Raw genomic sequence first — 26,512 nt, 5'->3', positions numbered from 1 at the left:
TCGTCAAAGGAAATTAGGAGCTTGGATGTAGGAGATGTCTGTATGGCAAGAAGGATCTGGGAAGTGGAACAATCGACGCAGAGGGAAGGGGCGGGAGTGTAAATACCAGAAGGCCTGAACGTAGGGGACCTCGGACCATTTGCCCGTCCTGCGGCAGTAATTATCTAGATCACGGAGGATGTTAAAATTGAAAGTCCCTTCAGGTGGCCATTTTAGATTGATTGTCTAGAGGATATTGTGACCAGGCCACAGTGGAAAATAGAAAATAAGCCGTCGGCGACGGAGATCTTGGGAGAAACCGAGGGCTGTAAAATTGGCTAGGACACCCCCCAGGGGCGTCCTAGAATCTGGTTTCGATTGTGAGGTTCCCATGACCCCCAGTCTGTCCCTGAGTGAATGGAGAGGGAGAGAGGCGCCCCTGGTCTCAGTCTCCAGTTCACGGCAGGTCGGAGGGCGGTCAGGCGATTGGGACGTCTCCACAGTTGCCCGAGGCCCGGAGAGAGGACGGAGGAGTCCCTGACGTGGCCGCGATTAGGGACAGGGAGTCCGGTGGGTAGGGACTCTGGGGTTCGGAGGGAACAAGGGAGGGGGACTTATCCTGTTTTCTGCCAGATCGGGTGGATGAGTAGAGGTTCCCTGGTTGTCTCCTGGGGGAGGGGAGGAGTGGCCCGCGCGGTAACCCGCGGGGCTTGGTGCCCCTGCCGGGTTTCGGCACCAAATGTAAGGTCGGATCTTAACAGACGGCACCGCGAAACAGAGGAAAGCTTCAAGTGGGCTTTATTAGAGGGCGCTCCCGGGCGAGGTCCACTGGTCCGAGAGAAAGGGGCCAGAGAAGTCGCACCCGGGCGAGGGCTGGGCAAGATTTTATAGGGGAAGAAGGGAAAGGGGTGTGGTGAATCTGGGAGGGCGCAGGGTATTCCTTATTCGGTGGTCTCTTCGGGTGTCGTGGCACTATCTGGTGCCGGTTGCATCAGTCTTGGGACCGTTAGTCCCGCCCCTCGAAAGGCGGGAAGGCTGGGCCGGGTGGAAGGTCCCCAGGTCAGTTCGTGGAACTGGGTGGTCCGGAAAGTCTCCAGGTCAGTTTCTGGAACTGGGTGGTCCGGAGAGTTTCGGTCTGATGCAACCTGTGAATCTGATTGCGTTCCCCTGCCTCGGGCCAGTTGGCCTTACAGTAACAGAGAAGTGAAGTGTGTTCAGGCCACAGGTATAAGGACCCCGAGCAGAAAAGAGTGAGATTTAGGGACAGGTTTCCATGTTAGCACACTTAAATCACTCGATGCCAGGGAATCCCTGCCCTGATATTGCAGCCTCTTCTGTTCTGGGTCAGCTGGGCAGGCTGCCCATGGCCGTGCTTCTTTCCTGCACATCCCAGCTGCCAACACCAGGCTCCCATCTATCTGGGGTTCATTCATCAGGACTGGTTTGGGGATGGGACAGAGAATTTCACTTTTTTACCTTTCTGATATTTCAGGAAAAAAGCACTTAGCAATTTTCCTGTAGAATAGGTAACCAAAATAACAGGCTTGAGAGATCTAAAAGCTCAGTATTCTCCAGCTCGCTATCTTCACATTGGTATTTAGAGGACCAGTCTTAACTTTTTGAGATAATTGCCAAAAAGACACTAGTTGATGCCTCCCTGCTGCCTGCTGGCATCCCATCAGAAGCAGGGGCTGGCCTCGGAGGACCGTAGGACTGGGACACCAGAATGCCTCTTCTTGCAGTCCCTGAACGTGTGACTAAGCACTGGCACCAGTGAAGAGCAGGCTTCCTGCTGCCCATGGGGTATCATCACTGCCCACAAGGCTCAGCCAGGGGGAAAGTGTGCGACATCCCCATCAGCACTTTTGTGGAGGGGGAAGTGCTATGTCCCACTGGGATTCCTGGAGCTCAGAGTATGCACTTGAGGGGAGGCAGCTACCCGCCAGCATCCCAGTGCGGCCACAGCCCAGGTTCCAGTCTGGCCATCACTGCCCTTCCTCCACGCTCCCGACACTCGGTGGCTCACGCACGTCGTGGGCACCACGCCGCAGAGCTCTGAGTTGGGATGACCTCAAGGTCTGTCTTCCCAACCTGTTTCTTTAATTTCCCAGTCGTAAAATCGGAAGAACGAGTGAGAATCACTTCAGAGAGCTTTCACTTCTGGCAGTGGACGTGCCCAGTTGAGGTTCTGGAGTTCAGCTCTTCCTTTGTCCCACGTTCTAAGAGCGCGGCTCACCTTTCACTTCTCACTGTAGCTCACTGTCTGCCCACCATGGAGCAGCAACACACAGGTAGAAAATCCTTTCACTGCTTGGAAAATAAGCCACCGTTACTCGCTCACTTACTCTTTCTCTTTTTTCGTCTGTTCACTCTTTCACTTATGTATTATTCATGTAATAGGTACTCATCAGGTATTTACTGCGTCCCAGGTGCTGGGCTAGCCCTGCTGGTGGGCACCTGGCAGCATCACTTTTGCACTCCTAAGGACAAGCCATCATTGCTTGACTGCCCTGCGGGGAGCATGGCCACACTCTGTCCTGGTTTTTTTTTCGGTTGGGGACAGAGATGGCAGACTGACCTTCATCTACTTACGTAACTACTGGACATGATTCAGAGTCAGGGCTGCTGAGTACGGCTGCACAGGCTGCGCACTGCACAACTTCAGGCCAGTTGTGGAACAAGGAAGTCCTGTCTCTCGCTCCCAAATTAGTCACCAGCTGTCACTGCTCAGTCCCCCAGGCCCTGTGGCTTGTTCACATCCCCCCTTGTGCCAAGTGCACAAGGCAGGGAGGAATCAGTCCTGGACCCCCAGCTCAGCCTTGACAGGAGGGGAACAGAGGGAGGGAGGACAATATGTGTGTCTGCGAGCTGTAGGGAAAAACCCAAGGCAGGGGTCAGACGAGGATTGTGGGGAACTCACTCCAGCCCCCAACCACATGCTGCAAAACCCGGTGGTCTTGCCTGTTTCAGAATTTCAGCATCTGTGAGGCGTCGAATGGGGTAGTGGCTGCCTGGAAACCAGATTCCTGGCTTCCTGGCAGGAACACATGTTGTATTTAAATTGAAAAGGCCATTTTTCCTTTCCGGTGTGTGCATGTGTAGATGTGTACGTGCCCGTGCACGAGAGCTGGCCTGTGTCTGGCATGCACCTGGGTCTCCACGTGCAAACAATTCAGGATGGAATGTATGTGCCTCCATCTCCATGTGATTTGTACCACGTGTGGCGATGAGGATTTGGTAGATGAGAAACAGTCTCCTGTTTTCCCACGTGGGATCCGTCAGCAAGCCCGTGTGTTGTAGGTGTCTGGGCCCATGAGAAGAACATGGGATGTAAGCGTATACCTATGGCATCAGATAATTAGGTGTTGGACATCACCAAGAGGCTCTTATCCCCATCAACTTTGTGGGGACGAGGCTGTTCTTGGGCATGAGAATAGGTTTTGCTGGTCCCTCCACACTTACTCAGTCTCCCGGCCAGGGGTGGCCCACCTGCCAGCTTTCAGGTACGGGGTGCACCCCTAGAACAGGAACAGGGTGCACAGTGACTGAATTTGCAGCCCTGGTCTCATGAGCTCCAAGGCCTTACAATCAAGCAAAGAGTACGTGACGGTGATGACACCACCTTGCATTTGCTTAGTACTTTCTTAAGTGCCTTCACCTGCCTTTTTCATTCAGCTAGTAAGCATAGACTTCTTGCAGATGTGGCCACTGCGGGAACAGGTGGGCCACGGGGGTGACGTTATTCCTACTTCTGTCACATAGTTTGTTGGGATGAGAACCAGAACTGGAATTCAGGGCCCCCCACCCCGTGCTGAGAGCTTCTGCACCCCTCCTCTGGGAGTGTCTGCTAGCACCTGTCTGTCCGCGGATGCACCCCTGAGAAGGTGCCATGTATGTGCCTGCACAGGGGTCCTCAGGATCCCATGGGAGGGCCCTGAGGACCTCTCTGAGAAGTGACTGCTCTTCCTACAGAGTGGCGACAGGGAAGTGGGGCGAGGATGATCCTGCAGGACGAAGACATCACCACCAAGATTGAGAACGACTGGAAGAGACTGAACACCCTGGCGCACTACCAGGTGGGGTGACCGTGGAGTGGAGGGGCTAGCGAACTGGGCAGCCAGGTCCCTGGGAGTCTCAGTTCTTGAACAGCAGGGCTGCGCGGAGGCTCTTACCAAGCCCTAAATCCACTTCTTCACCAGCACTGCATATGCCCTTAGCGACCCGGGGAGAACACGACCCCCAGCCAGGAAACCCCGACCTCCTTGGAGACAGGTTGCCAGGTGTGTGCTTCCTGCAGGGCATAGGCACAGACCCTGTGGTACCCAGAGTTTAAGGCTGGGTGCTCCCCCAGGGAAGCATCAAGACAGAGGATGCTGGTGAGAAGCTCTTGCCAGAGTTGCTCCAAGAGTAAACCCCAACACAGACTACGGTTCTGTATGCAGATCTGTCGTGCTGCGTCAAAGGAAAGCTGACAGCCTCCTTGGTCCCCTGGTTCTCGGTGAGGCACTGATTGCCCCTGAGGTCCACGTTCATCCTGGCTTGTCCTGATTTCCTGGGGTGGCAGAGTTTCTGTGCCCAGGCCCTCACCTGCCTTTTCCCGGTAGGTGCCAGATGGTTCTGTGGTGGCTTTAGTGTCCAAGCAGGTGACAGCCTACAATGCAGTGAACAACTCCACCGTCTCCAGGACCTCGGCAAGTAAATACGGTGAGTTCATTGAATCATTCTGGGGAGGAGAGGATGCCCTGAGCAGCTGTTGTCATTGCTGGCAGCACTGCTGGATGCCCGGGATGGGGCGCGGGGGTGAGGAGTGCGGGGAGGAGTCAGGCAGGCTGGCCACCAGAGAGGAACTCTGGCCTGATGCAGGAGCAGGACCTTCATCCTCAAAATCAAGAAGAAAGTCTAACCTTCCTGAGCATCCTACAGTCTCTAAGATGCTTTCACATTTGTGATAACGCATTATGAAACGTCAGGTTCGTAATAATCAGTGAATAATTATTATTTCCCCCTCTTATGCAGATTAGCAAATTATAACTCAGGTGCACAGAGGCTAGATGACGTGTAAAGGTCACACACTATGAAGCAGTTGAGGGAAGGCACAGACCCAGGTCTCTGCTCCTCTGGGTGGGGAAGAGGGCGCTGGATGTGGGCTGGAAGCCTGCAAAACGGGCATTGCACAAACTAGCAACTTCACGGGATGGTTCTGGAAAATAAATAGAAGACAACATAGAACGGCGCCCGCACACAGTGGGGCTTGCCTCTTCTTTTCCTGCTCAACACTCATCTCACGACACCTCACGTTTCAGCAAGTAAGTGGGAGGAATTGGTCCAGGCGAGAGGGGCGGATGAAGGTACACAAGTGACAGGGCGATCACTAAGCTGGTCAACCGTCATTTGGGGAGGCAGGATCCCTGCTCTTTCATTGGTACTTAACTGGCTGCACAGAGCACACCCTGAGGCTTGAGAGCTCTTATAAGGAAAGATAAAAAAGGACAAGCTTGGGCTTCCCTGGTGGCGCAGTGGTTGAGAGTCCGCCTGCCGATGCAGGGGACACGGGTTCGTGCCCCGGTCCGGGAGGATCCCACATGCCGCGGAGCGGCTGGGCCCGTGAGCCATGGCCGCTGAGCTTGCGCGTCCGGAGCCTGTGCTCCGCAACGGGAGGGGCCACAACAGGGAGAGGCCCGCGTACCGCAAAAAAAAAGGATAAGCTTTCATTTTTACAAATTGAGTAACAAGGGCTGGAGAGATGCAAGTGCAGGAGGGAGGGGAATCTGAGTGGGTGGAGGGGCCACAGAGAGTTTCCCGGAGGTGGTGGGAGAGCGCCCCCGATTCAGGAATGGACGGAAGCGAGGCAAGGTGACAGCGCCTGCAAATAAATGCAGGAAGGATCGGAGTTGGCCTTGGCTGGAGCCGAGGTGTGTCGTGAGTAATGGGCCAGAAGGCTGGGTGGCCTTACCGTGTGGGGTCCTTGCATTGGCAGAAAACATGATCCGGTACACGGGCAGCCCTGACAGCCTCCGCTCACGCACACCCATGATCACCCCTGACCTGGAGAGTGGCGTCAAGCTGTGGCACCTGGTGAAGAACCACGAGCACGGGGACCAGAAGGAGGGTGACCGGGGGAGCAAGATGGTGTCTGAAATCTATCTGACACGACTGCTGGCCACTAAGGTATGGGACTTCAGACGGGGTGTGGGGCACCTGTGGGTCATGGGATGGGATTGCCTCACCTCACAGAAATGCCACAGCTGGCAAATACCTAGCATCTCTGCTGGTGCCCCCCCTCTCATCCATTCATGCAGGCCCTGCTCATCAGTGCCGGTCTCCTTCCCAGCACAGAGCCTCAGAATCCTTCTCAACCCAGTGCTGCAGCCGACCCCACCCATACATCCGTGCTGGCATGCGTCAGAAGTTTCGATTCCGTCCCTTCTCTTGCCCTTGCTCAAATAGAGACACTAACCATGTGTATTCATAGTCTTCTGCCACGCCTAACAGAAGAATGACTATTTCTCTGGGGTGTCGTGATGGAAATTGGGCTCCATCAGCGACTTTCCAGGCACCGTTTCTAATCCTGGTTCTGGGGACATCCAGCACGGATCCAGTATGGGTGGGGTCAGCTGCAGCACTGGGTTGAGAAGGATTCTGAGGCTCTGTGCTGGGAAAGAGACGGGCACTGGTGAGCAGGGCCTGCATGAATGGATGGTGGGGGGCAGCAGCAGAGATGCTGGGCATTTGCCGGCTCTGCATGTCTCTGAGGTGAGGCGGTCCCACCCCAGTTCGTCCCTCACTCCTGAGACTGGCCTCGGCTCCGCTCTCTGGAGAGGCCAGTGAGTAACTGTGCATTAGCTGGCGTGAGTAATGCCTAAACAGAACCAGCAGATTGTGTTTGTCTGCTCTGACCGAGTGAGTTGTTCATTAGCATTTGTGAAAAGTGCTAAAATAACACCATCAAAGGGTGTTAAACCAAACCGAGTTGTTGGCAGAGGAAGGCTTCCTTAGGTCCAGTTATCGGTGTTATGTCTGTTTTCCACGTGCCGGGGAAATGTAAAGCTGCTCGAGACAGATGCAGGCGGGCGGGGGGAGGGTGCCGATTTCACACATGCACTTGCAGGATTTCCCCCAAGCAGGCGTGGCCGTGCGCTGTCCTCCCCTGTCCTCCCCTCCGCCCGCCATCTGGGAGGCCAGTCGACCTTAAAACCCAGCCTCGGAGCTCACGGGGCAGGCGAGCTGTGTCCGAACTTGTGCCCTCCTCTGCAGGGCACACTGCAGAAGTTTGTGGACGACCTCTTCGAGACCATCTTCAGCACGGCGCACCGCGGCTCCGCCCTGCCCCTGGCGATCAAGTACATGTTTGACTTCCTGGATGAGCAGGCGGACAAGCACGGCATCCACGACCCGCACGTCCGCCACACCTGGAAGAGCAACTGGTGAGTGAGGGGCGAGCAGATGAATCAAGAGAGGCCAGCCTGGAGTCCATGAGCTCAGGTGGGCCTCAGGCCTTGGAGAGGGGGAGAGGGGCCGTGGTCCACCTTCCCAGCAGCGACTCTACGCAGGCACTCTCTCGGGGCCTCCATCTCCTCCCCGATTATTTGTGTGCTCACTTCCTCTCTCCCTTCCCTCTAGTCGAATCATCCTTCATTCCTATCATCAGTCAGTCAGTCAGCAAACATTTAACCAACTAAATGAGCAAAAAGGAACATGCCAGATGTGGCAGCCAGGTGGCTCTCACATCCAAGTCCCTCCCCTGTGCCTGACACTGTGTTAGACCCTGAGGCGTCTGCCCTCCGTAGGCTGACAGTCACGGGTAAGAGACAGGAGGGCAGCTGTTCGGACAGAGAGGCACATGAGACAATGGGGGAGGCATGTGTGCAGCTGGATTGTAGAGGGGCAGCGTCTCACAGTGACCTTAAGTGGAGTTTGAAGCACGTCTAGGAGTGACCTAGGTGAACGAGGAGTGTTTCCATTCTATTCAAGAAGTGGTCTTCCCTTTCCACAAACCCCCTTCCCAAACTCCCTTTGGGGAAGGCACCGTCCCATAACTACCGTGTCTTTGAGACGAGGGGATCCTGTAAGTCCTAAATGCCCCTCTAGGTGTCTCACCATGGCCCCCTCTCTCCTTTAGCATGTATCATCCTTTCCCTTCATTTGTGTGTTAGTCGTGTTTCACTTTGAGACTGCAAGGTCAGACATCAGTATTCAGCTCTTGTGATGAAACCTTGCACAAAGCTGGGACTCGATAAATATTGATGAAGATGCAGGGCCAAGACAGTCTCTAGTTGAGAGTTCTACCTGGGATAAAGCTGCCTTATATTTGGTCCCTTCCATTCCAGAATCCCCTCCCAGTAGTTTTACACGGTCCTTGTCCTGGGGTGCTCGCCCCAGAACATTCTTCCAAAGCAGCACGAGCCTGCTGCCCAGCACCCACCAACGGCTAGGACTGACATGGTACTAGGGCTCAGCCAGGTGCCCTGACAACCAGCCCCAAGCCCCAAACCAAAACCTAGATTTAGGCAGAAGTCAGCCTGTGGCACTGAAACGTTATTTAATGTAGGATGCTCTGGCTTCTCCTCTCTTTCACCTGAAGCACAGTGCATCACTACTAAAATTGGGAAATCAGGCAGGTACAGAGCTTTGGGCCATAGACCTGAAGAGTAGGGTTTGCTCCCACAGTAGTTCTGGGTGAGAGAAGATCTTTTGCATCGTGGAGTTCCTGCAATCTTTCTGAAATAAGACTCTTAGACTCTGGATTCCCATCTAGTACAGTACACGGCGTGAAGGCTGTTCTTTCCTCTGAAAGGCCTGCAGGTCTTGGCCCTCCCAGCGCCTGCCTCTAGGTGAGACTGCATTGCATTCTGCCCATCTTTTTAGCATGACTCTGCAGAGCTGTTCCAAGGGCAGATGCCCCTGATCTACCCAGTCTGCTTCTCTCTGCCACCAAGGCTTCCTACTTACCACCCCAGCTGAATGTCTGCAGCCTTCAGAATTCAAGGAATGCCCTGCCCAGACCTTATCCAGATGCTGGGAGAGCTGGTATTTCCAAAACATCCCCCCTTGCTCTTGTAGCCCTTTACAAGTATATCCCCCTGAAATGGTATCTAAACCATTTGTTTGCAGCTCATACCACCTGCTGGGGTAAGGTAAGGGCACCTCCAACGACGAGATGCCATAAGGCCCTTGGAGGGAGGGCAGAACCTTCCTTCCTGCCCGCTCTTCCAAGTGTCAGGCGTGTTACCGTAACAAGCTCCAGTGTCAGGGAAGGAAAGCCCGGGCAGGAGACAGCGGTACCAGCTCTCAGGTCCTCTCACCAGAGGACACACTCCCCCGACCCTGATCGTGGCCACCTGCGCAAGACAAAGGTAGTCCAGGAATTATGAAGCCTGCATACTGACTTAGAGTTAATTGTCCCTGATTGAAGAGAGATTGTTTCTTTATTCCTAGCCAAAGTTGTTAACTCGCCCTCTCCCCTACTACCTTCCTCCACGTTCCCCTGCCTTTTCTCTTTTAAATAAACCTCCTGCTCATTTAGCCTGAGTGGCTGCAATCAACCAGAGATTAGTGCCACCACTAATGTTAATAATGTGCTAATATTTCATTAGGCAGGAGCTTCTGTGGTTTCCCTGTTTGATCTGCCTGTCAGCACAACTGGCTGAAGGAAGGGGAATGTTGGGGAGAAACAACCATGCAGCAAATATGGGCTCCCAGAGTCCCTTTCCAGGTGGGACTTCCGGAAACGGGGAGATGTAGACTGGAGACTTCATCAGCTGGGCAGCCGGGAGTCCTTCATCCGGGGCTCTGAGCCCAGCTCTCATGGTCTCCCCTGGGCAGTTGCAGTGACCCTGACTTTGCCCTGAGTGTCAGAACTTTCTGTTCCATCCCTTTCTTTCCTCTTCTGGATTTCCCAGGATGAAACAAGGGCCACTTACCATTGTTAGACCTCGGTGCTGCCTGCATGGCACACTTTGTGGGAACTTAATAAATACTTGTGGACTGATTGGCAGTCTTGAATATGAGGCCGTACTGTATTTTAGCATTTGTTGTATGTACGTGCTGGCTGCTGGGAGATACAACAAATACAGAAATCCTGTTCCTGCTGGATCGAAATAATGTAATTCAAAAGAGTTGAAGTTGTAAGAGGCAAGCCAAACACACGCAAACATTATAACTATTATTACCAACCCTGAGGACAGCAACCAAGCAACAGTAAAGCATCAGGGCACATGGCAGGAGGTAAGGATGTGGAGGCAGAGGGAGGGAAATAAGCGATCCCTTGCTGGGTGCCACCCCACTTCCTGACCTGCGTCTCCACAGGCTGGATGGAAGCCGCAGACTCTGAGAGCCAGTAGAGTACAGTCAAAAGGGGCAGGTGGGCAGGTTTTGCCCGATGCCTCGGGACCCTTTCTAGCAACAGACAGGTGGCTCAGTTAGCAGACGGCACTGCAAGTTTCATCTCCTCTTTTTTTGGTTCACTCCCCTTTGGCAGTACCTTCCTCTCCTCTTCCTTCAGCTTTCATCCAGCTAAGGAACACCTCTGCATCTCTAAAACTGAGACCATTAAGTGTCCTCTCCGTGAAGACTTTCCAGATAATGCCCCTCTGGGTAGACTTGCTCACACCTCCTGGCTCCCACACTGGACCCCACCCATCCTTCAGGTCCAGCACCCAAAGTTCTTGATTGCAAGTCTGACATCCCCACGAGCCCAGCAGCATGCAAACTTCTGGAGGACGGGGGATGGTCTTATTCACACTGGACCCCCAGTTGCTAGCATAGCTCCTGGTCTACAGCAGGTGCTAACTGGAAGAAAGGGAGGGGAAGGAGGGAACACAACGGGGCAGGTGAGAGGCCGGGAGTGGGGTTCGTTCAGCATGCCGGCTTAGGGATGGGAATCAGTTAGCTGCACTTGAACTGTTCAGTGCCAGGGCCCTCACCACGTAGGAATGAGCCCATACGACCAGGCAGGAAGGGCGAGGGCAGAGAATAAGATACAAAGCCCAGGTTCCAGGCTATTGAAGGTTTGCCAACCAGACATGCCTTGTATCTGTGGCACAGGGGGCAGACGGTGGAATAGAGAGTCAGAAGTTCCATTTTCTAGTACCTGTCATGGCTGCCTCGGACCCCAGCGCCTTGTGTTCTCAGGGCAGATGGTGAGTCCTGTGGTCCAGGCTGGGCATCGAGCCCTCCAGTTCCCATCAACGCTGTATCTCTGAACAGACTGTTCAACCTCGCTGATCTCCACGTCCCTGGAAAGTGAATTGATGACATAGAGAAGGCCCCTCAGAACCCTTGCTTCCCAGCCTTTTCTCTTTCTCCTGGGAACTCTCCGGGCCAATGTACAGTGCCCCCCTGCCCCCCAGCTCCCTTGACCATCTGCCTCTTCCCCCCACACAGCCTGCCCCTGAGGTTTTGGGTCAACATGATCAAGAACCCCCAGTTTGTGTTTGACATCCACAAGAACAGCATCACTGACGCCTGCCTGTCTGTGGTGGCCCAGACCTTCATGGACTCCTGTTCCACGTCGGAGCACCGGCTGGGCAAGGACTCCCCCTCCAACAAGCTGCTCTACGCCAAGGACATCCCGAGCTACAAGAACTGGGTGGAGAGGTGAGTGCTGGGCCGGGGAGCCCAGGTAGGCCCCGGGCCGCAGCAGGCAACTTCCTTGGTGGATGTGGGACCCCTTCCTTCCCCTCTGCAATGGGCAGGGCTTTTGCAGACTGGTCCTGCGCGAAGCCCCAGCCTGCAGTGGTGACACCCACAGCCCACGGACCCAGTACTGTCAGCTGAAACAAGAATGGGACATGGCTAGAAGCTGCCACTGCGTTCTGCTCCCCTGCATGGAGGGCCCAGCTCTTTCTAGGCCCAGGAAGGAAATAGAGTTCCCTGCTCTGATGCCCACTAAAAAATGAAAAAAAAGAAAGACTCCAGGGGACCGAATAACATCCTGCCACAGGCAGGCTGGAGGCCTGTCCCCATCTGCCCGTCCATCTGGCAGTTCTTCCAGTGTCCTGTGGGGACATCCTTGTCACACTGAACAGCTTCACACAGTCCCAGTCCCCTCTCAGCACGATGAACTCTTGAGGCCCGGGCCCTTACAGTGCCTTCCCAGCCACAGTGGCCCTAATCTAATCCAGTCTCAGCTATGCACCTGTGATGGGAGGGCCACCTGTACGCTGTGCAGCTGGGTTCCTCTTGGTACAAAGCTAACTCACGGTAAAGAACATTCATGGTTTGGCTGGGCTGTATCAGCTCCATATGCCAAGCACCTGAGCTAAACAACCAGCTGAAAGTCTATTTATTTATTCATCACAGTAGCTCCGGAATATAAGACAGGCTTTATAACCTCATTTTGTGCCCGTGAAGGTGAAGAACTATACATACAGAATGGTTGAGTAATCAGTCCAAAATGACTTAAGTGGCCAAGAGAAAAGTAGATCCCCAAATTCAGCTGACTCCCAAATCTCTTTTCTACAATTTATGGTACTTTTTAGACAGGGCTTTTGCCAACCCATATGGTATCTGTGTGAATTAAGGCAGGTGCCCCTTCCTACCAGACGATGTGGCCCCATGCCAGGATGCATGGTTTGTTGAGTGACAGGCTGTCAGTCCTAGCTCACCCTCTCAACCAAGCACCTTTGTGCAGTGAACAACCTGCACACCTCTACATGGCGGTCTTGATTTTAGAGTCCCTCTTTCTTCTAAGTAGCTTAAAGATAGGAAACCTGGATGGAAACTCAGATTTGGTGCTTTTTTGAAGAGTTAGAGACCAGAAATTGTTCTTGACTCAGTGACTGAGACAAAATGAACAATATTGTTTCACCCATGGAAGAGAGACAGTCTCCATCTTTATAGTTGAAAATTGCCTTTCCTTTTACAGAGGGAATAACCGAGAGCGGGGTGGGATCCCGGCCACCCCAGTAACATAGTTCTGCTGGAAGAACTGCATTTTGTTTTCCCTCTCCCTCTGTTCTTTGATATCTCCCCCCACCCCTTCCTGCTGGTGCATGTGGTGGGCTTCCAGCCTTGGCTGTCAGAGACACAGCTCACTCTTTTGTCCTCGTATCTGATTATGTCTGAGTCACCAAAGAGGCTCTTACCTCCCCCGGCTTCGACAGTGGCTCATTCTTCTGACAACAGAGCTGCCAGGAGGAGCAAGCTCTCCTGTGTGGTCAGCTGGCTCTTCAGCAAAGAGAGAGAAGAAAGAGGCAGCGGCTGGGCTCTGGTTACCCCTGTGCCGGTGCAATGTCACTGCAATGGGACCTCGGGCAGGGAGGGAGAAAGCAGGGATGTGAAGGGCTGGGAGCATTTATGAAACATCTGTGTAGAGGATACTTCCCCAGAATGGCCCGGTTAGTCAGAGGTGAGAATAGTGCACGTGCCGGGCTAATGGTCTCCCTTTCACTTGGTGCTAAATGAGATCTGTGCCACGCAGCTGCGATAGCTCACAAGTAACCCCAGTCCATTTGGTTATTTTTAGGAGTGCCTTGATGGTCTCCATTTCTCATCCCACCCGTTTCTTAACAACCAAAGGCACTCTCAGGAAAGTCATCTCTCACTTGCTTGGGGTCTCAAATCATTTCTCCTCCCCTTCTGGGATGAGGGTACAAAGACAGAGGGGTTGGGAAATAGCACAGATAGGTCTGGAGATCAAGCCTAGAGTGCTTCTTCCCTCGGTGATGAGTGGATCAGTTCCAGTCTCCCTTCGCGAGGAGGCTGGCCTCTGAGCTTGTCTGGCTGCTGGGAAATGAAGTCCAGCAGCACAGAGCTTGCTCAGGACCCACAGCCAGCCTGATCGCCCCCCCTGGCCTGCCGAGGGCACTGGCAGCCTCCAGTTCAGAAGTGGCCAGGGCTTGCCCACTTCTGATTTCGATGTTCAGTTCCCGTGAGCATTCAGACAGCGCACACAGGGCCCGGCTCACTGCCTCAGTGCTGCAGAGTGTGCCCCGCACACATCTGGGGGAGGGCCTGCTGTCCTCACAGCTGAGAAACGGGGTTTATTCTGGTGGCCCTCTCTATAGGGGGGTGGGACGCACACGGCTGCAGGAGTCCTCACTAACTCTGCTGGTTGAGCAGCCCAGGTCACTCTGTCATACCTAAGCAGGCTTTACCTCCTAGAAGTTCTTCAGCTACCCATCCCCCCACCATCCCCTCCCATTCTCCCACGCATCCTCCCATCCCTCATCCCTCCCATCCTTCTGCTTGTCCTCTCATCCATCCTCCATCCCATTCCTGCCTCCAGGTACCTTGCAACGCTTGTGGTTGGTGGCCTCACTGCAGACTCCCCGTCTTTGCTGCCTCCATTCCAAGTATGAGGGGTTTTGCTTATGGCCACATCTAGTGAAAGGGAGAAGAATCTCTTGGTTCCCCAGTAGCAAGCAACTGCTACCCTCATCTTAGCAGAACTCAGCAGTGTTGTCACCAAACTGGTGTGTCATGCTCAGCAGTAATTTCTATTTCACTGTCAACAGCAGTAACAGTTTCATGTCAGAGTGATTGCCTCTCATTTTAAATTGGAATTAACCCCGTGGCGATGGTAGCCTCCCTCACCTGCAGGCACAGGTTTTCCACACAGGAGTGAATGGAATGGAGCCACAGTTGGGCCCCTGGGAACTGGGCCGGGGCATGCCACTCACTGGGATGCCATCTCTCACCTGTGTCACATGTGAAAAGGGCTCAGAATCTTAAATATTTAAAAATGCCTCCTAAAGAAGCCATCCATTCAAAATATAAAACTTGGGACAGTTCACCCTGGGAGCAATACTGGAGGTGAAGTATGGACATCTCATTAACTTACTCATTCATCCATGGGTCAAACATTTATGGTGTCCATCGTGGGTGCACTGGACACTCAGGATGGATTAGACTTGATCCTTCCCTTGTGGTCCTCATCATGGTCAAGGAGGACACACAGGCCCTCTGCAGGCCCCATGAGCTGTACCAGTGGGGGCTCAGGGAGCAACGTCCTGATTCTGCTGGGCCTGGGGAGGTCAGTGAATGAACACAGAGGAAAAGACTTTTATGCAGGAGCTTGAAAAGTAAGTATCTATACATCAGAGCCTTGGGCTCTAAATGTCTTTCACGACTGCACCTTCATCCTTGAGGTGTTTGAAGGGATGAGGATACTTTGTTCTTCTCTAAGAGTTCAGGGCATTGGAGACTGCCTTCTCAATCACTGGGGCCATCCTAAAGGCAGAGATGGGGTGCCCACCGTCACACACTGGGTGCATCTCACAGAAGCACATGAATGTAAAACACTGAAGACTGGTTAAGAGCAGAGAATCCAGCTCTCTGGGGCCCTGCCCTTTGTAGCAGCTCCTGAGGACCAGTATCAGGACCACAATGGGGCTGGCATCCCACCTGGTTCCCTTCTGGAGAAGGACTTGGCTGCAGGAGGACATCCCATGGGAGCAAGTTCAAGCACAGGAGCCCAGGCTGACCCTTCCCTTCCTCACTGCACAGCTAGCTGATAAGAGCACTTGTGTGAAGTTCATTAATGGGACATAATTGCATTCTTCACAATCAATAAGGCTGCTCAGTGGCAGAGCCCGGCGCAAAGCCCCAGCACAGCAGGCGCTCAAGAGAAAGCAGTTGTGCACAGTGCAGAGATGCCAGAGCAGGGCCACTGTCAGGCTCAAGGGGTGTTGGCCAGGGAGGGGGGTTGGGCAGAGCCCTGGAGAGCAGCAGGGAGAGGTCGAGGCAAGGGCAGCGGAGACCTGCAGGGGGGATGGGCCCACTTAGCTCCAGGCAGGGCTTGGGGTGAGGATGGGCCAAATGTCAGCAGACCTCAAGCCCCACACTCCTCTAGGACATCAGACTGCCCAGAGTCTCTCAGCTCAGCCATTTAGAACTTGCTGAAGATGAGGACGTGTGGTCGAGCCACTCGTAGGCTTGTGTGTGGCACCAACGTGCACTGGTCCCATCCAGCGCCCTCTGCACACAGGCAGCAGAGGAGGGGCGGGTTGCCCCATGCAGACCTGACCTCACTATGAGCGGGAATCACGCAGAGCACGTCCAGGCTGGCTGCCCCCATGGCTGCAGGTGAGCAGTTAGACCCCTGCCCTCCCACACTCTCCTCTCAACCCCACCTCACACTCTCTCCCTCTCTTTCTCACACAGACTCATTTTCTATACATCCTCTTTGGAGCAAAGGACTGGGCTTTTAGTGCGGTAAAGGCAGGCCACTGCAAAGGGACAGTGTTTCCCATGAAGACAGTGGTCCCTAACCTGGGCTCTGAGGCCCCTCACAGCCATAAAGGTCGCAGCAGGCGGCCTCATGCTATTTGCGGAAAGGCTGACAGAGCCGTCCCCCTACCTGTAAGGTTTCACGAGCAGGTAACGGGAAAGGCAGGAGTCTTTACTTCTCATGACGATCACGTCCCATCAGGGGGAGCCTGGGGTTTTCCTCGCCGTCAGTAGGTCTGGCTGTCCGTGGTGACAGAGTGAAACTGTCTGCAGGAAACTCTGGGCCCAGCCACGTTGCCAGAGCTGTGTCTGGCTGCTGCCTGCGAGACAGAAAGGAGAGGCTCGTTTGTTCCTATCTCCTCCCCCCATACGACCTGTGGACGTGACCCTTTACTGGACAAATGTATTTGCTCACTAGGCATGGAGTCGCGAGGGGACGACGGCACGTATCTCCTTGGGAGCGGCAAGGTTGGGGCCGCCACTGACGCCCTGGGTCTCTGCTGTCAAAGGGAACATTGCATTTATTGCCTTCCAGAAATAGAGGCAATGCATCGAGCCTCTCACTGGAACTTTAGCACCTGGGATGTCATTACCTGGAACCCTGAGGGACCCTAAAGATGTTTTGGGGTGGGATTCAGGCCTGGAAGAGAGTGGGCTCTTCTGGGATGGAACAGAGGAACCAAAATGAAACAGGACAAGGAGCTGAGGGGCCCAAGGGCTCTGGAGACGAGGGAGGGCGAGGGAAGAGAGGACCCCACGCTGAAATAACATTGTGAAGAAAGGAAGTCCAAATGAGCCGGAGGCGGGACGGCCTCCGTGCAGGGCTGTGGTTCAAGTAGGGCGGCCAGCCCACCCCTTGCCAATCCTTGCCGGCCTGGGGATGCTCTGGCGCAGACTGACCTGTCGTTCACACAAGCCCTTGAGCATGATGCTGGAGTAGCACAGGAATGCCACCTCTGATGGTCTGCCACCCAACTCCTGGGCACCTAGGGGCAAAGGTGAGGGTGGGCACAGGAAGGAGAGATTCATGGTCAGCATGGTAAGGGATGCAGAGGGAGAGATGCAGGGCTGAGGTCCAGGGTGAGAATGAACCAGAGCCTCTGAGAATACTCCCTCCACTCACCTGATCAAGCCTAGAGTTCTGGGAACCCAACGCCTGTCATTGTCACCTGCACCTTCCCAGGTGAGAGTGAGTGACTCTCTGAAAACTTTGTTCCCCAGCTGCCTCACTTGCCTCACCCTAGTCCCCGCCCTGGTGACTGTCCCCGCCACCCTCCTCTGTTCTAAGCTCTCAGGCTCACTCTCCCCAGCAATGAAGCCACGGGCATTCAGCGTGGGCTGAGCTGGGACACCACAAGGACTCCTGGGCGTGCTGCCCCATGGCCCTGATGCTCCCCCGCCTTTGCAGGTGCCTGGTCTCTTTCCCGTAGCCCACAGCCGAAAGCACCTGTCTTGGGGGGCACCAGGGCCCTTCAGTTCCTCATTAGGAAACGACACAACCCCCCTCTGGTGGGAGAGTTGGGGGTTGCATAAAATGTCAAACTGCAGAAATTAAAAATGTAAATGTTGGCATCTAATTAACCAGTTGACAGGAGTGCACAGCTGCAAGTGACAGTGACTGATTGCCTTCTGCCAGCCTCTCCCCGCCAGCGGCCCCCAGCCCCACCCTTCTCCTGGCTAACCTCAGAGAGGGGAGGACATCAGGGCAGGGCAACTGCCCAGAAGAGCCTTCAGGCCCCATGGAGGGGATGTCTTGCGTCTGTGGGAGGGGGCGTTAGAAGGACACACAAGGCAGGCTGGACCACTGTTCTGGGAGCCGGGAGCAAAGCCAGCGCAGGCGATAGTCGCTCCTTCCTCCTGTCCCCACCCTGTCCACCCTCTGACGGTGTCTGGGTCACCCTCCGAATCCGCTGGCCCCAGACCCGGCACTGGGAGTTTCCACCTCTCCTCTGCCCCGCACGCACGGTTCCTCACTCCCATGCCTCGGCAGGTATTACTCAGACATCGGGAAGATGCCGGCCATCAGTGACCAGGACATGAATGCGTACCTGGCTGAGCAGTCCCGGATGCACATGAACGAGTTCAACACCATGAGCGCGCTCTCTGAGATCTTCTCCTACGTGGGCAAGTACAGTGAGGAGGTGAGCCCTGCCCTGCTTGGGGCCCACTGGGAAGGACGGCGGCAGAGACCCAGAGATCCCTGCCTGGAGCAGCCTCTGTGCCCAAGAGCTCCACGCCAGACTCACCCCTCCCCCACGTCTGCTGGGGAAACTCTACCACCTGGGACTTGGGGGCTGTGCTCTAAAGACAGGGATGCTAGAAACATACCAGTCTATCAGTTCTGCATTAATGCCTGTTCTTTTCAGATATATAGATCAAGTATCTCTTGTTTTTTTCTTTCTCTTCTCTGCTGTTCCCTCTCCTTTATTTTTTCCCTCTCTCTGATCTAATTCTCTTTAAGCAAGCAGTTCCCCACTTCCATAAGGAAAGGAGAAAAGAATAGAATAGAAAATAGAATAGAAAGAATAGAATAGAATAGAAACAAGATGATAGGGTAGGAGAGAATCAGAACAGAATAGATACAGACTAGAGCAGAATGGAGTCTATAGTTGCTGCATTCCCTAGTTAGGAAACTTCATCTGGGGTCATTGCCCCTGCAGACACTGCCTGCTTTCTGGCCAGCACAGAGGTGCCTATGGTTTTCTTGGTCATACCGGTATAGACCAGGTAGGTTCAGAATCCAGGCTCCCCATGTCTGAGCAGCAGCACAGCTGCCCTGTGAGTGGAAGGTGGTAACAGGAGCGGAAGTCACCCCGAGACACTGAGCACCATGCTTCCCGCTGGGCATGGACCTGTTTGCTGTCTAACCCCTAGGTAACTGCAGCAGCCTGGCACAGGTGTCTTCTGCCCACTCTCAGCTGTCTTCTGTGGGCAGTGAAATGTACACATGTATTCAGACATGCTGGTGCATGCACTGGCATCCTGCGCTCACTGACACCTGGTGCCCACACGTTTGTTCCCTATGCCCGAGCGCTGCCCCGCACCTCCCCACCCCGTCACCCAGGCTGTCTGCCTCCCCAGCCACCTTGTGTGGGCTGCTTCACCTGCACACATCCTCCCAAACCCTCTGACCACGTCCCCTGTCTGTGTGTACCCTAAGAACACAGACACACGTACGCAAACTAGTGACTGCCCCCTTCTTGGCTCTTCAACAGATCCTTGGACCTCTGGACCACGATGACCAGTGTGGGAAGCAGAAACTGGCCTACAAACTAGAACAAGTCATAACCCTCATGAGCTTAGACAGCTGAGAACCGTCCTTCCAGGCACCCCCTGGAGGGAGGGACACACCAAGCCGTGCCTCAGTCTAGATTATCATCTTTACCAAGTGCAAGTTCCGACTGGCGTCAGCAGCATCCCCTGAGCAGCGCTATCTCCCTCTCTCTCTGCCTGTTTCTGTCTCTCTCTCCTTCCTGGATCCCCTCTCTTTCAGTTGCTCTACCAACATGATTGAGCCACGCCACCAACCCTCGGTTAGTCCAGGATGGCCCGCCCCGCCCCATGAGGGACCTGGCCAGAAGACATCAGAGGGGGCCCTCCTTCCCTGCTGACCTCATGCATTAGCAGCAGGGCCCGAATATGGATGAGGAGCCACGGATGAAGGATGTTTCTGTACTGCTACTTCTCCTTCCACGTTTTGATAGCCCCGCATTGAGCCGAGCGTTGGCCTGCGGACGAGGCAGTGAGCTCTGTATTACCTTCACTGGGAAGACGTCTCCTGGCCCAGGTTTCCATCTCCAGGGGGTCTGTCAGTGGCGTGGTCCCTCTGCAACTGTGAGAAGAAAGGCTGCACCTCCTGCGTGTGGCTGGAGTGGGGAGCGTGAGGCATCGTGGGGTGCCTCGCAGGCTGTGTCCCACTTGTTGGATTGGCATCCAGAGGCCTTTTTGTTCCCTTCCAATCTTCTTGGAGCCTTTCCAAGTGCCCATAGGGCCCTGCCTGCCCAGTCTCCTCCCGGGCCTGTGGAAAACCAGACAGGAGAAAGAATAGCAGTTACAGCCCACTGTGGAGATCCTCCCAACCTCCCAATCTGGCTCACAGCGGCAGAAGTGTAACATGTAGAGGGAGAAAAGAAGAGAGCTGCATCTACCCTGGAAGCAAAATTGGTTGTTTTCCATTCGCCTCCACATGCTAACAGTCACGACCACAGTCATGGGTCTGACCCCTTGCAGATCCCCGAGTGCCATCTAGAGGACACGCCTCCAACCTCCTCGGTCATCGCTCATCAGGGGTCAGGGTAAAATGCCGAGTGCATCTGGGAGAGTCTACCTCCAGCTGTCTCCGTGGCTCCTGTCCCCACTGTCCTTCCTGAGAACTGTAGAAAGTTGGGGCAGACAGCCTCGCCCCTGGCTCCCTGCAGAATCTGGTGCCGTTGCAGATGCAGATGACTTTGTCTCTGGACTGTTCAGACCTCTTGGGAGTTATTTCATCAACATCTCAGCTGTCTCTTTAGTCACTCTCCTCCCTCAGCTCTTCGGCAGTCATCATGGAAAGAAACACACTCAAGCACAGCCTCGCAGAGACAGGCCAAAATGCCAGCCCAACTCAGTCCCGGGTGTGTCGTGTTTGGGAAGGACCGAAGAATCAAGAGGAAGGACCTGGCCGGAAAAGGGAGGAAAAGGAGGACATACAACTGACCTTGGCTCTGGCATCTGTTCCTCCATCTGTCCTTCCATCCACGGCCAGCCAGACTAGTGTGTGCTCAGACATGTGTCCTAGGTGAGAAGGGGCTATTGTGAGAGACGGTCTGATGGAGGATCGTGGAAACCTATAACCTTGAAGGGACCTTAGACACCATTTCCATCTGTGGTCCAGTCCCCGCCATAGACTCGCCTGGCAGCCCCGGTGTGGAGTTGTACCCCACTCTGGGAGGCAAGTGGCGGCATCATCTCAGGTGGGGTTGGGGACAAGGTTCCACAGTCCCGCCTTCACCCCCCGAGCATCAGACATCCTCCCCTGCCATCCACTCCACAGGGGCCCCACGTGGAAAGAGGAAGGAACCACACCATTTCCAGCAACATCTGTGGAGCACCCTGTGCTTAAAGAATGCTAGCCCCTTTGGATATGAGTGCGTGTGTGTGTGTGATCTCATGTGCGTGCGTGCGTGTGCGCGTGCCCCAGGAGTAGGCCGAGAGCTCAGAAAGCTTCCTTGTCCTATCAGGTGATCTGAAGCATCTCCCTTCTCTGCCCTTGCTCACCATTCATTCTGCAACTTCAGGACATTTCAACACTTGTTTTCTGTGCTGAGTGCAGAGGGGTGAGGTCACCTCTCCGTAGGAAATCAGGGTGGTCACTGGCCAAGGGGATCCTGGACAGGACTGGAGGCTGGGCGGTGGTGACGCAGAGCAGGGCGTGATGTGGCGTCGAGCAGGACAAATGATGGGCAAAATACAAGTAACCTAACCAACGGGAAGAGGAGAATGAGAAAATATGCATGTCAAGGGGGAAAAGCATAACCAAAGGTTTTGGCAAATGAAGTGCCAGGTGAAGAAGCATGGAATTTCTACCCTTGATCATTTCATTTCCTCCCCAGAAGCCACAAGCCCTGGCAGGCCAGGAAGGAAGCGTGCGGGAGGAGGGCTGAGGAGGCACCTGGGCCGCTAAAATATTTTTGCACATGTGAAGGGATTGGGGAGAAGAAAGACACAAACATATTTAACACAGATGTGCTGAGTGGAAGCTGTGAGTGTAAGTATGTGTGTGTGAGTGTGTTTTGATTTATTTTTTAAGTTTTGCACAGTTAGAGAAAAAAAATGAACATTTAGAAAAAAGACTGTTATCATGGTTCTGCTGAAGCTTTTCTTTTTTTTACCGGATTATTATTATTGTTTCATTGTCGGTACAAATTTTTTCCCCCATGTTTTTGTTGTAAGAGAAACTTCAGTCACCTCGGAGAAATGTCAGGAAGAAAGAGGGGAGGAGGAGGGACAAGTTTCCACGCCCTCCTCATCTCTCCTGGGGGAGGGGTTTGGGGCAGGTTTTATTTTAATTGGTGGGGTGGGTGGTTTCTGGCGCTTTGTTTGCCCAAAGTCTCTGTGTGGCCTGCTGGGGGGATGGAGAAATAGGATCGAATTTCGCAGCGTCACAACCCATCTTCCCCATAAGAGCTCTTTTTCCTTTTGCTGTTTGTTTTCCATTTCTTTCGTTTGGATTCTTGGCGCACATGTGATACGTTTCAAAGTAAAGACAAGGCAGCGTTGTCAAAAAGCCTCTCTTTCCCCCAGATCTTCTTTCCACACTTCCCCTTGGAATGCCCAACCTCCTCCATGCTGGCCAGTATGTGCCAGAGAAGGGACTTGGGCAGACTGGGTCCTCTGGAAGGGAAGTCTCTTCAAGGCCCTGCCCCGTGTCACAGTTAATGTTCAGGGTCACATTTCTATTTAATGTGGGACCTTTATCTGACTCCTTGAGTTGTGGGTAGAGAGCAGGGGAGAAAAGGCCATGTCTCCTCATCTCCCTTTCATCCCATCTCTTTCACTCTTTCAACCCCTTGAAACCACCAGGGTCCAAAATGGTACCAGGAGATCACACAGTCGAAATAACTGACCTGGGTGAGGTAAGGAGTCTGAATGTTGAAGTGAGATGGGATGGCGCCGGGAAGGGAGAACTTTACAAGGTCCTCAATCTACAAGAATGGGCGAGAGAGGCTGGGAAAGTTAACTGCAGGCTGGTCATCTCTCCCGGGAGCACAAGTCTCCCCCAGGTCTGGGCTTTGCCATTCTCTGTCCTTCCTTGGAAGGAGAAACCCTGACATTTCTTGGTTAACTGCAAATAGTACCTTTAAGTGAAGTCGGCTATTGTGTCGGTTACTTCCTCAGGAAAACATTTTTTTCTTGCCTTCTGCTTTCAAGGTGGTTTGGAAGTCAGGGACCCAGGATAACCTGAGCGTCCCATAGGCCAACCGTGATGTGCACACCCAGAGCCCTAGAGCCTCCCTCTTGTGAGCCTGTGGGCCAGTGAGTGAGGCCAGAGATGCTAGAAAGAGAGAAGTCAGTTTAAAGAAATCCTGACATTTGAGGCAGACTGTCCTGGACTGAGTGGCGGGAGCGAGGTGTCTGATCTTGGCCCTGCAGGCCCAGCTCTCACCTCCCAGGCCGGGATCAGTGTCGATGTACTGTCCCAGCACGACACCCCCTTCCCCTCACCCCAGGTCCTCGTGCTCTTGTCCCCTTTGCATGCCTGGCTCCTGAGTGCCCCCTCCCCCCTTGCTCACTTCCCGCACGCGTAGCCTCTGCCCCAAGACCCCGTAGCCACTAAGTTCAGGAGCTGCTCAGCCCCCAATGGACAGCTCCGCCCTCAGTCCAGCCCCCTGGGACCGCCCTAGCCCCATCCAGCCCTCCAAAGCTGCCTCGCCTTGCGAGTAAGCGCTCGGGGCTCCCTGGTCCAGCCAGGGCCGGTGGGCCCCCCAGCAGAGGAGCCACAGCAGTGATTTCCCAAAGGACCTCCATTCCACAAGGCAAGCCCTGCTGATGTTTCCAGAGCCCTAAACAACCTCTTGCTCTCACCTAAAAGGGAAAGCTCCTTATCCCATCCGTCTCAGCTCTTAGGACAAAGGGGCACTTCCTTTGGCCTCACAGGATGCGAAGTCAAATACTTAATGCAGTGAAGGCTACGGTTAATTACTGTTAATCAAAAACAGAGCCCTGGAGAGAGGAGCTTTGGCCCTGGACCACGGCCCTTCCAGGAACTGGCCCCGCCAATGAGAACCGCAGCGCGGGTGTCTGAGAGGTGATCCCATGAATGAAAAGCGTCTAGGTACCAGAGTCCACACCGTGCCCCCCGGCAGATCCGCCCCGGGCAGATCCCACCTCCTTCCTGACCCTTTCTCTTGCTTCTAGTTCACGTCCTCAAGAACCTTCTCTCAGCCCCTCACTTTCCCTGTCAGCTCTCAGGACAGACCACTAAGCCCCACTCCCATCCCTCAGCCCTTCCCTTTGTCTTTAAGCCGTAGGTAGGCTGTTTATTTGGGGTCTGTAGCTGATTATTTTTTGTTTGTGTATTTTAAGGGTCCGAGATTAAGGAGGGAGCCCAGGCGTGGATGTAAAGTCCAAATACTGGGGTGGGGCGGGGGGGACACAAAACTCTTTATCTGTGACTTCCAAGGGGATGAGGAGAAACTGGAGACCGGAGGACAGGGAGGCTCCCCCTGTTGTTAAAGAAATGGGTCAGGACACGCCCAGGCGTGGCCGTGCCAGGGGGAGCAGCCTCCGTGGCTGCTAACGTCCTTGGTGCTTCCCTTGGCTGGCTGCAGCCCCGCCATGCTAACCCCTGCCCCTCCTGTCTCTGCCGCCGCACCCCACAGGCATAGCAAACGAGTCATCTTACAGACTGGGAGGCTGAGGGACAGCCACAGGGGACGCCGAAGAGGCAGCTCCTGGGAGAGGCTGACGCTCCGCTCCGGAGCCTCTGGAAAACTGAATGACCCCACCTCCCACTCGGAAAGGAATCTCTGCAGTAAAAGTTCATTCAAGAGACAGCTTTTTTAAACTACAAATCTTTGATCCCCAATAAAATGATTTATTATTAGGGGGAGTATCCAGCTTTTATAAAATGTAAAGGATGCTTTGGTTGTAAAAGTAATACATACTCATTATGAGTCCCAATTAAATTCCTTGAGTAGGCAAGTGACTACCCTAAATCAGAACAAAACAAAATCCCTATGAATAAAAAGAGATTTCTGGTTTGTACTAGCAGAGACTGAGCTGGGCCAGGGTGGGGAAGGCCCGGTGACCTTGATCAGGCGAGCCCCACCTTCCCTCCACGCTACCCTCTTTCACTTCTCTCTAGGCGGCCCCTGGTGTTGCTGAATCCTACAGCTTCCCCCAGACAGCAAGGAGACCCTGCTAGGGACTGGTTGTGGAGGGACCCCTCTCCTGAGAAGGCAGATGCTCACGGCTAATAGGTCTGTGCAGCTCATCTTCCACCAGGTTCTTTATCTGGAATTAGAACTTCTTTCGTTGGTATCTTTGATCTTACAACTCAAGCACATTTTGGAAGGGCTCCCTTACAAGAGTAGAATTCCAAACAGAGGATACGGTTACAGAGCAATGCAAAGGACACTTGAGAAACTGAGACACCACTTTACCAAACAGGACTACTGAACGCAATACAGGTGGACAACTAAGAAGCTGTATGTGTCCGTGTGTGTTCTCCTTCCCCAATGTTCCTGTCAGCTTGTTTTGGCCTGTTAAACCTTCCGTTCTTTAAAAAGAAAAGCTAGTTTACCTCAAAGAATCTTGTTTCCATTTGGAAACCATGACTTTGTGTTAGGGTGGACGACTCTCTCCCGCCCCATCACTCCCTGCCTGGGCCTGGCATCCGTGAGGCCAGAGGTCCTGGCTTAGTCATGAGTTGGCTGCACTGACCAAGGACAAGAACCCCAGGCCCTGAGATGGGAGGGAAGAATTGGAGGTAGCCGCCCTCCTCCCCACTTTAGCTTGTAGAGACCAGCCTATCTCTTTCAGCAGGGTCCTGCCAAGTTACCATAGCAACCAACAACTCCAGGGTACCACAAGAGATAATGGCTCAGTGAGCCGAGGGGTTGGGGGAGAGGAGTCTGGCCTGGTCAGATGACCCAGAGTTAAGTCTCAAACACTAGAGAGAGGAGGAGGATCAGGAAAGGATGAATGGGCGGTTTAAGGAACAGGCAGGGGCCTTTGAGTCTCAGAGACAGGCTGCTGAAGGCGGTAGGGCGGTCATTCCTGCTTGGGTCACCCACTCCCAGCCCCGCCCCACTTCTGTTTCCAGAAAGCACCCACCTTGAACACCGACCCTTTGTTAGAACAAAGCAAAACATATCTTTAGACAACAGTGTTACAATGAGCCTCAAAGATATGTGGATGAAATCTATTAGAGGAAGAGGGTCTTCTGGTTTTGATTTTTAAAGAAGAGTATCCGAGTAAGATTAAAAAAAAAAAAGATTAAAAAAAAAGTTTTTAAAAAGGAAACCTATGCTATTTAAATTGGAGCCCAGTTGTAACTTGGTAAAGGCAAGCTTCTGTACCTTTGTTATAATTAATTGTATACCTGTGTATGTAAATATAAGGCATTCCTATTTTGCAGTTCAGAACAACAAAAAAAAACCTATTTGTAATATAGAATAAAGTTTATTAAAAAATAATAAAAATGCAGTTTGGGATTTGGGGTCTTTCTTTATGTGTCCGGCTAGGAGGGGGAGGGGGAGAGGCTGGGCCATAAATAGGCTATGGTGGCCTCTATGATGTAGAGAAACAGTACTTTCTCTCTCCAGCCACATGATATGTGTACTCAGCCATATCAGATACATCCTTTTACCTAAGGCTCTGT

General features: G+C 53.6%; 1 protein-coding gene and 2 long non-coding RNA genes across 4 annotated transcripts in view; 1 reads left to right on the top strand and 2 right to left on the bottom strand.

Moving 5' to 3' along the window:
• The window catches only part of PLXNA4 (plexin A4), a 622,339-nt gene extending 602,867 nt beyond the window's left edge, over positions 1-19,472 (top strand). For both annotated transcript variants that reach the window (XM_082632940.1, XM_082632941.1), the window contains 7 exons: positions 3,952-4,055; positions 4,584-4,683; positions 5,957-6,147; positions 7,234-7,403; positions 11,362-11,574; positions 18,140-18,290; positions 19,365-19,472. In XM_082632940.1, the coding sequence (XP_082489066.1) occupies positions 3,952-4,055; positions 4,584-4,683; positions 5,957-6,147; positions 7,234-7,403; positions 11,362-11,574; positions 18,140-18,290; positions 19,365-19,460 (1,025 nt within the window). In that variant the 3' untranslated portion in view covers positions 19,461-19,472. The remainder of the gene's footprint in view (positions 1-3,951; positions 4,056-4,583; positions 4,684-5,956; positions 6,148-7,233; positions 7,404-11,361; positions 11,575-18,139; positions 18,291-19,364) is intronic.
• On the bottom strand, positions 11,077-14,299 carry LOC309810732. The gene is made up of 3 exons (XR_014295052.1): positions 14,211-14,299; positions 13,065-13,227; positions 11,077-11,213 (listed from the first exon to the last, which is right to left on the bottom strand). It is a non-coding gene; the product is annotated as an uncharacterized lncRNA (long non-coding RNA).
• A 2,057-nt stretch (positions 19,473-21,529) lies between the features above and the next one.
• The window catches only part of LOC309810730, a 15,079-nt gene continuing 10,096 nt past the window's right edge, over positions 21,530-26,512 (bottom strand). The window contains exon 3 of the long non-coding RNA XR_014295050.1: positions 21,530-21,606. This is a non-coding gene — a long non-coding RNA (uncharacterized lncRNA). The remainder of the gene's footprint in view (positions 21,607-26,512) is intronic.

The sequence above is a fragment of the Mesoplodon mirus genome (assembly GCF_964341445.2).
Source record: "Mesoplodon mirus genome assembly, chromosome: 9".
Classification (NCBI taxonomy): domain Eukaryota; kingdom Metazoa; phylum Chordata; class Mammalia; order Artiodactyla; family Ziphiidae; genus Mesoplodon; species Mesoplodon mirus.
The sequence above is the reverse complement of the archived record's forward strand: the minus strand, read 5'-3'. Positions and strand labels throughout refer to the sequence as shown.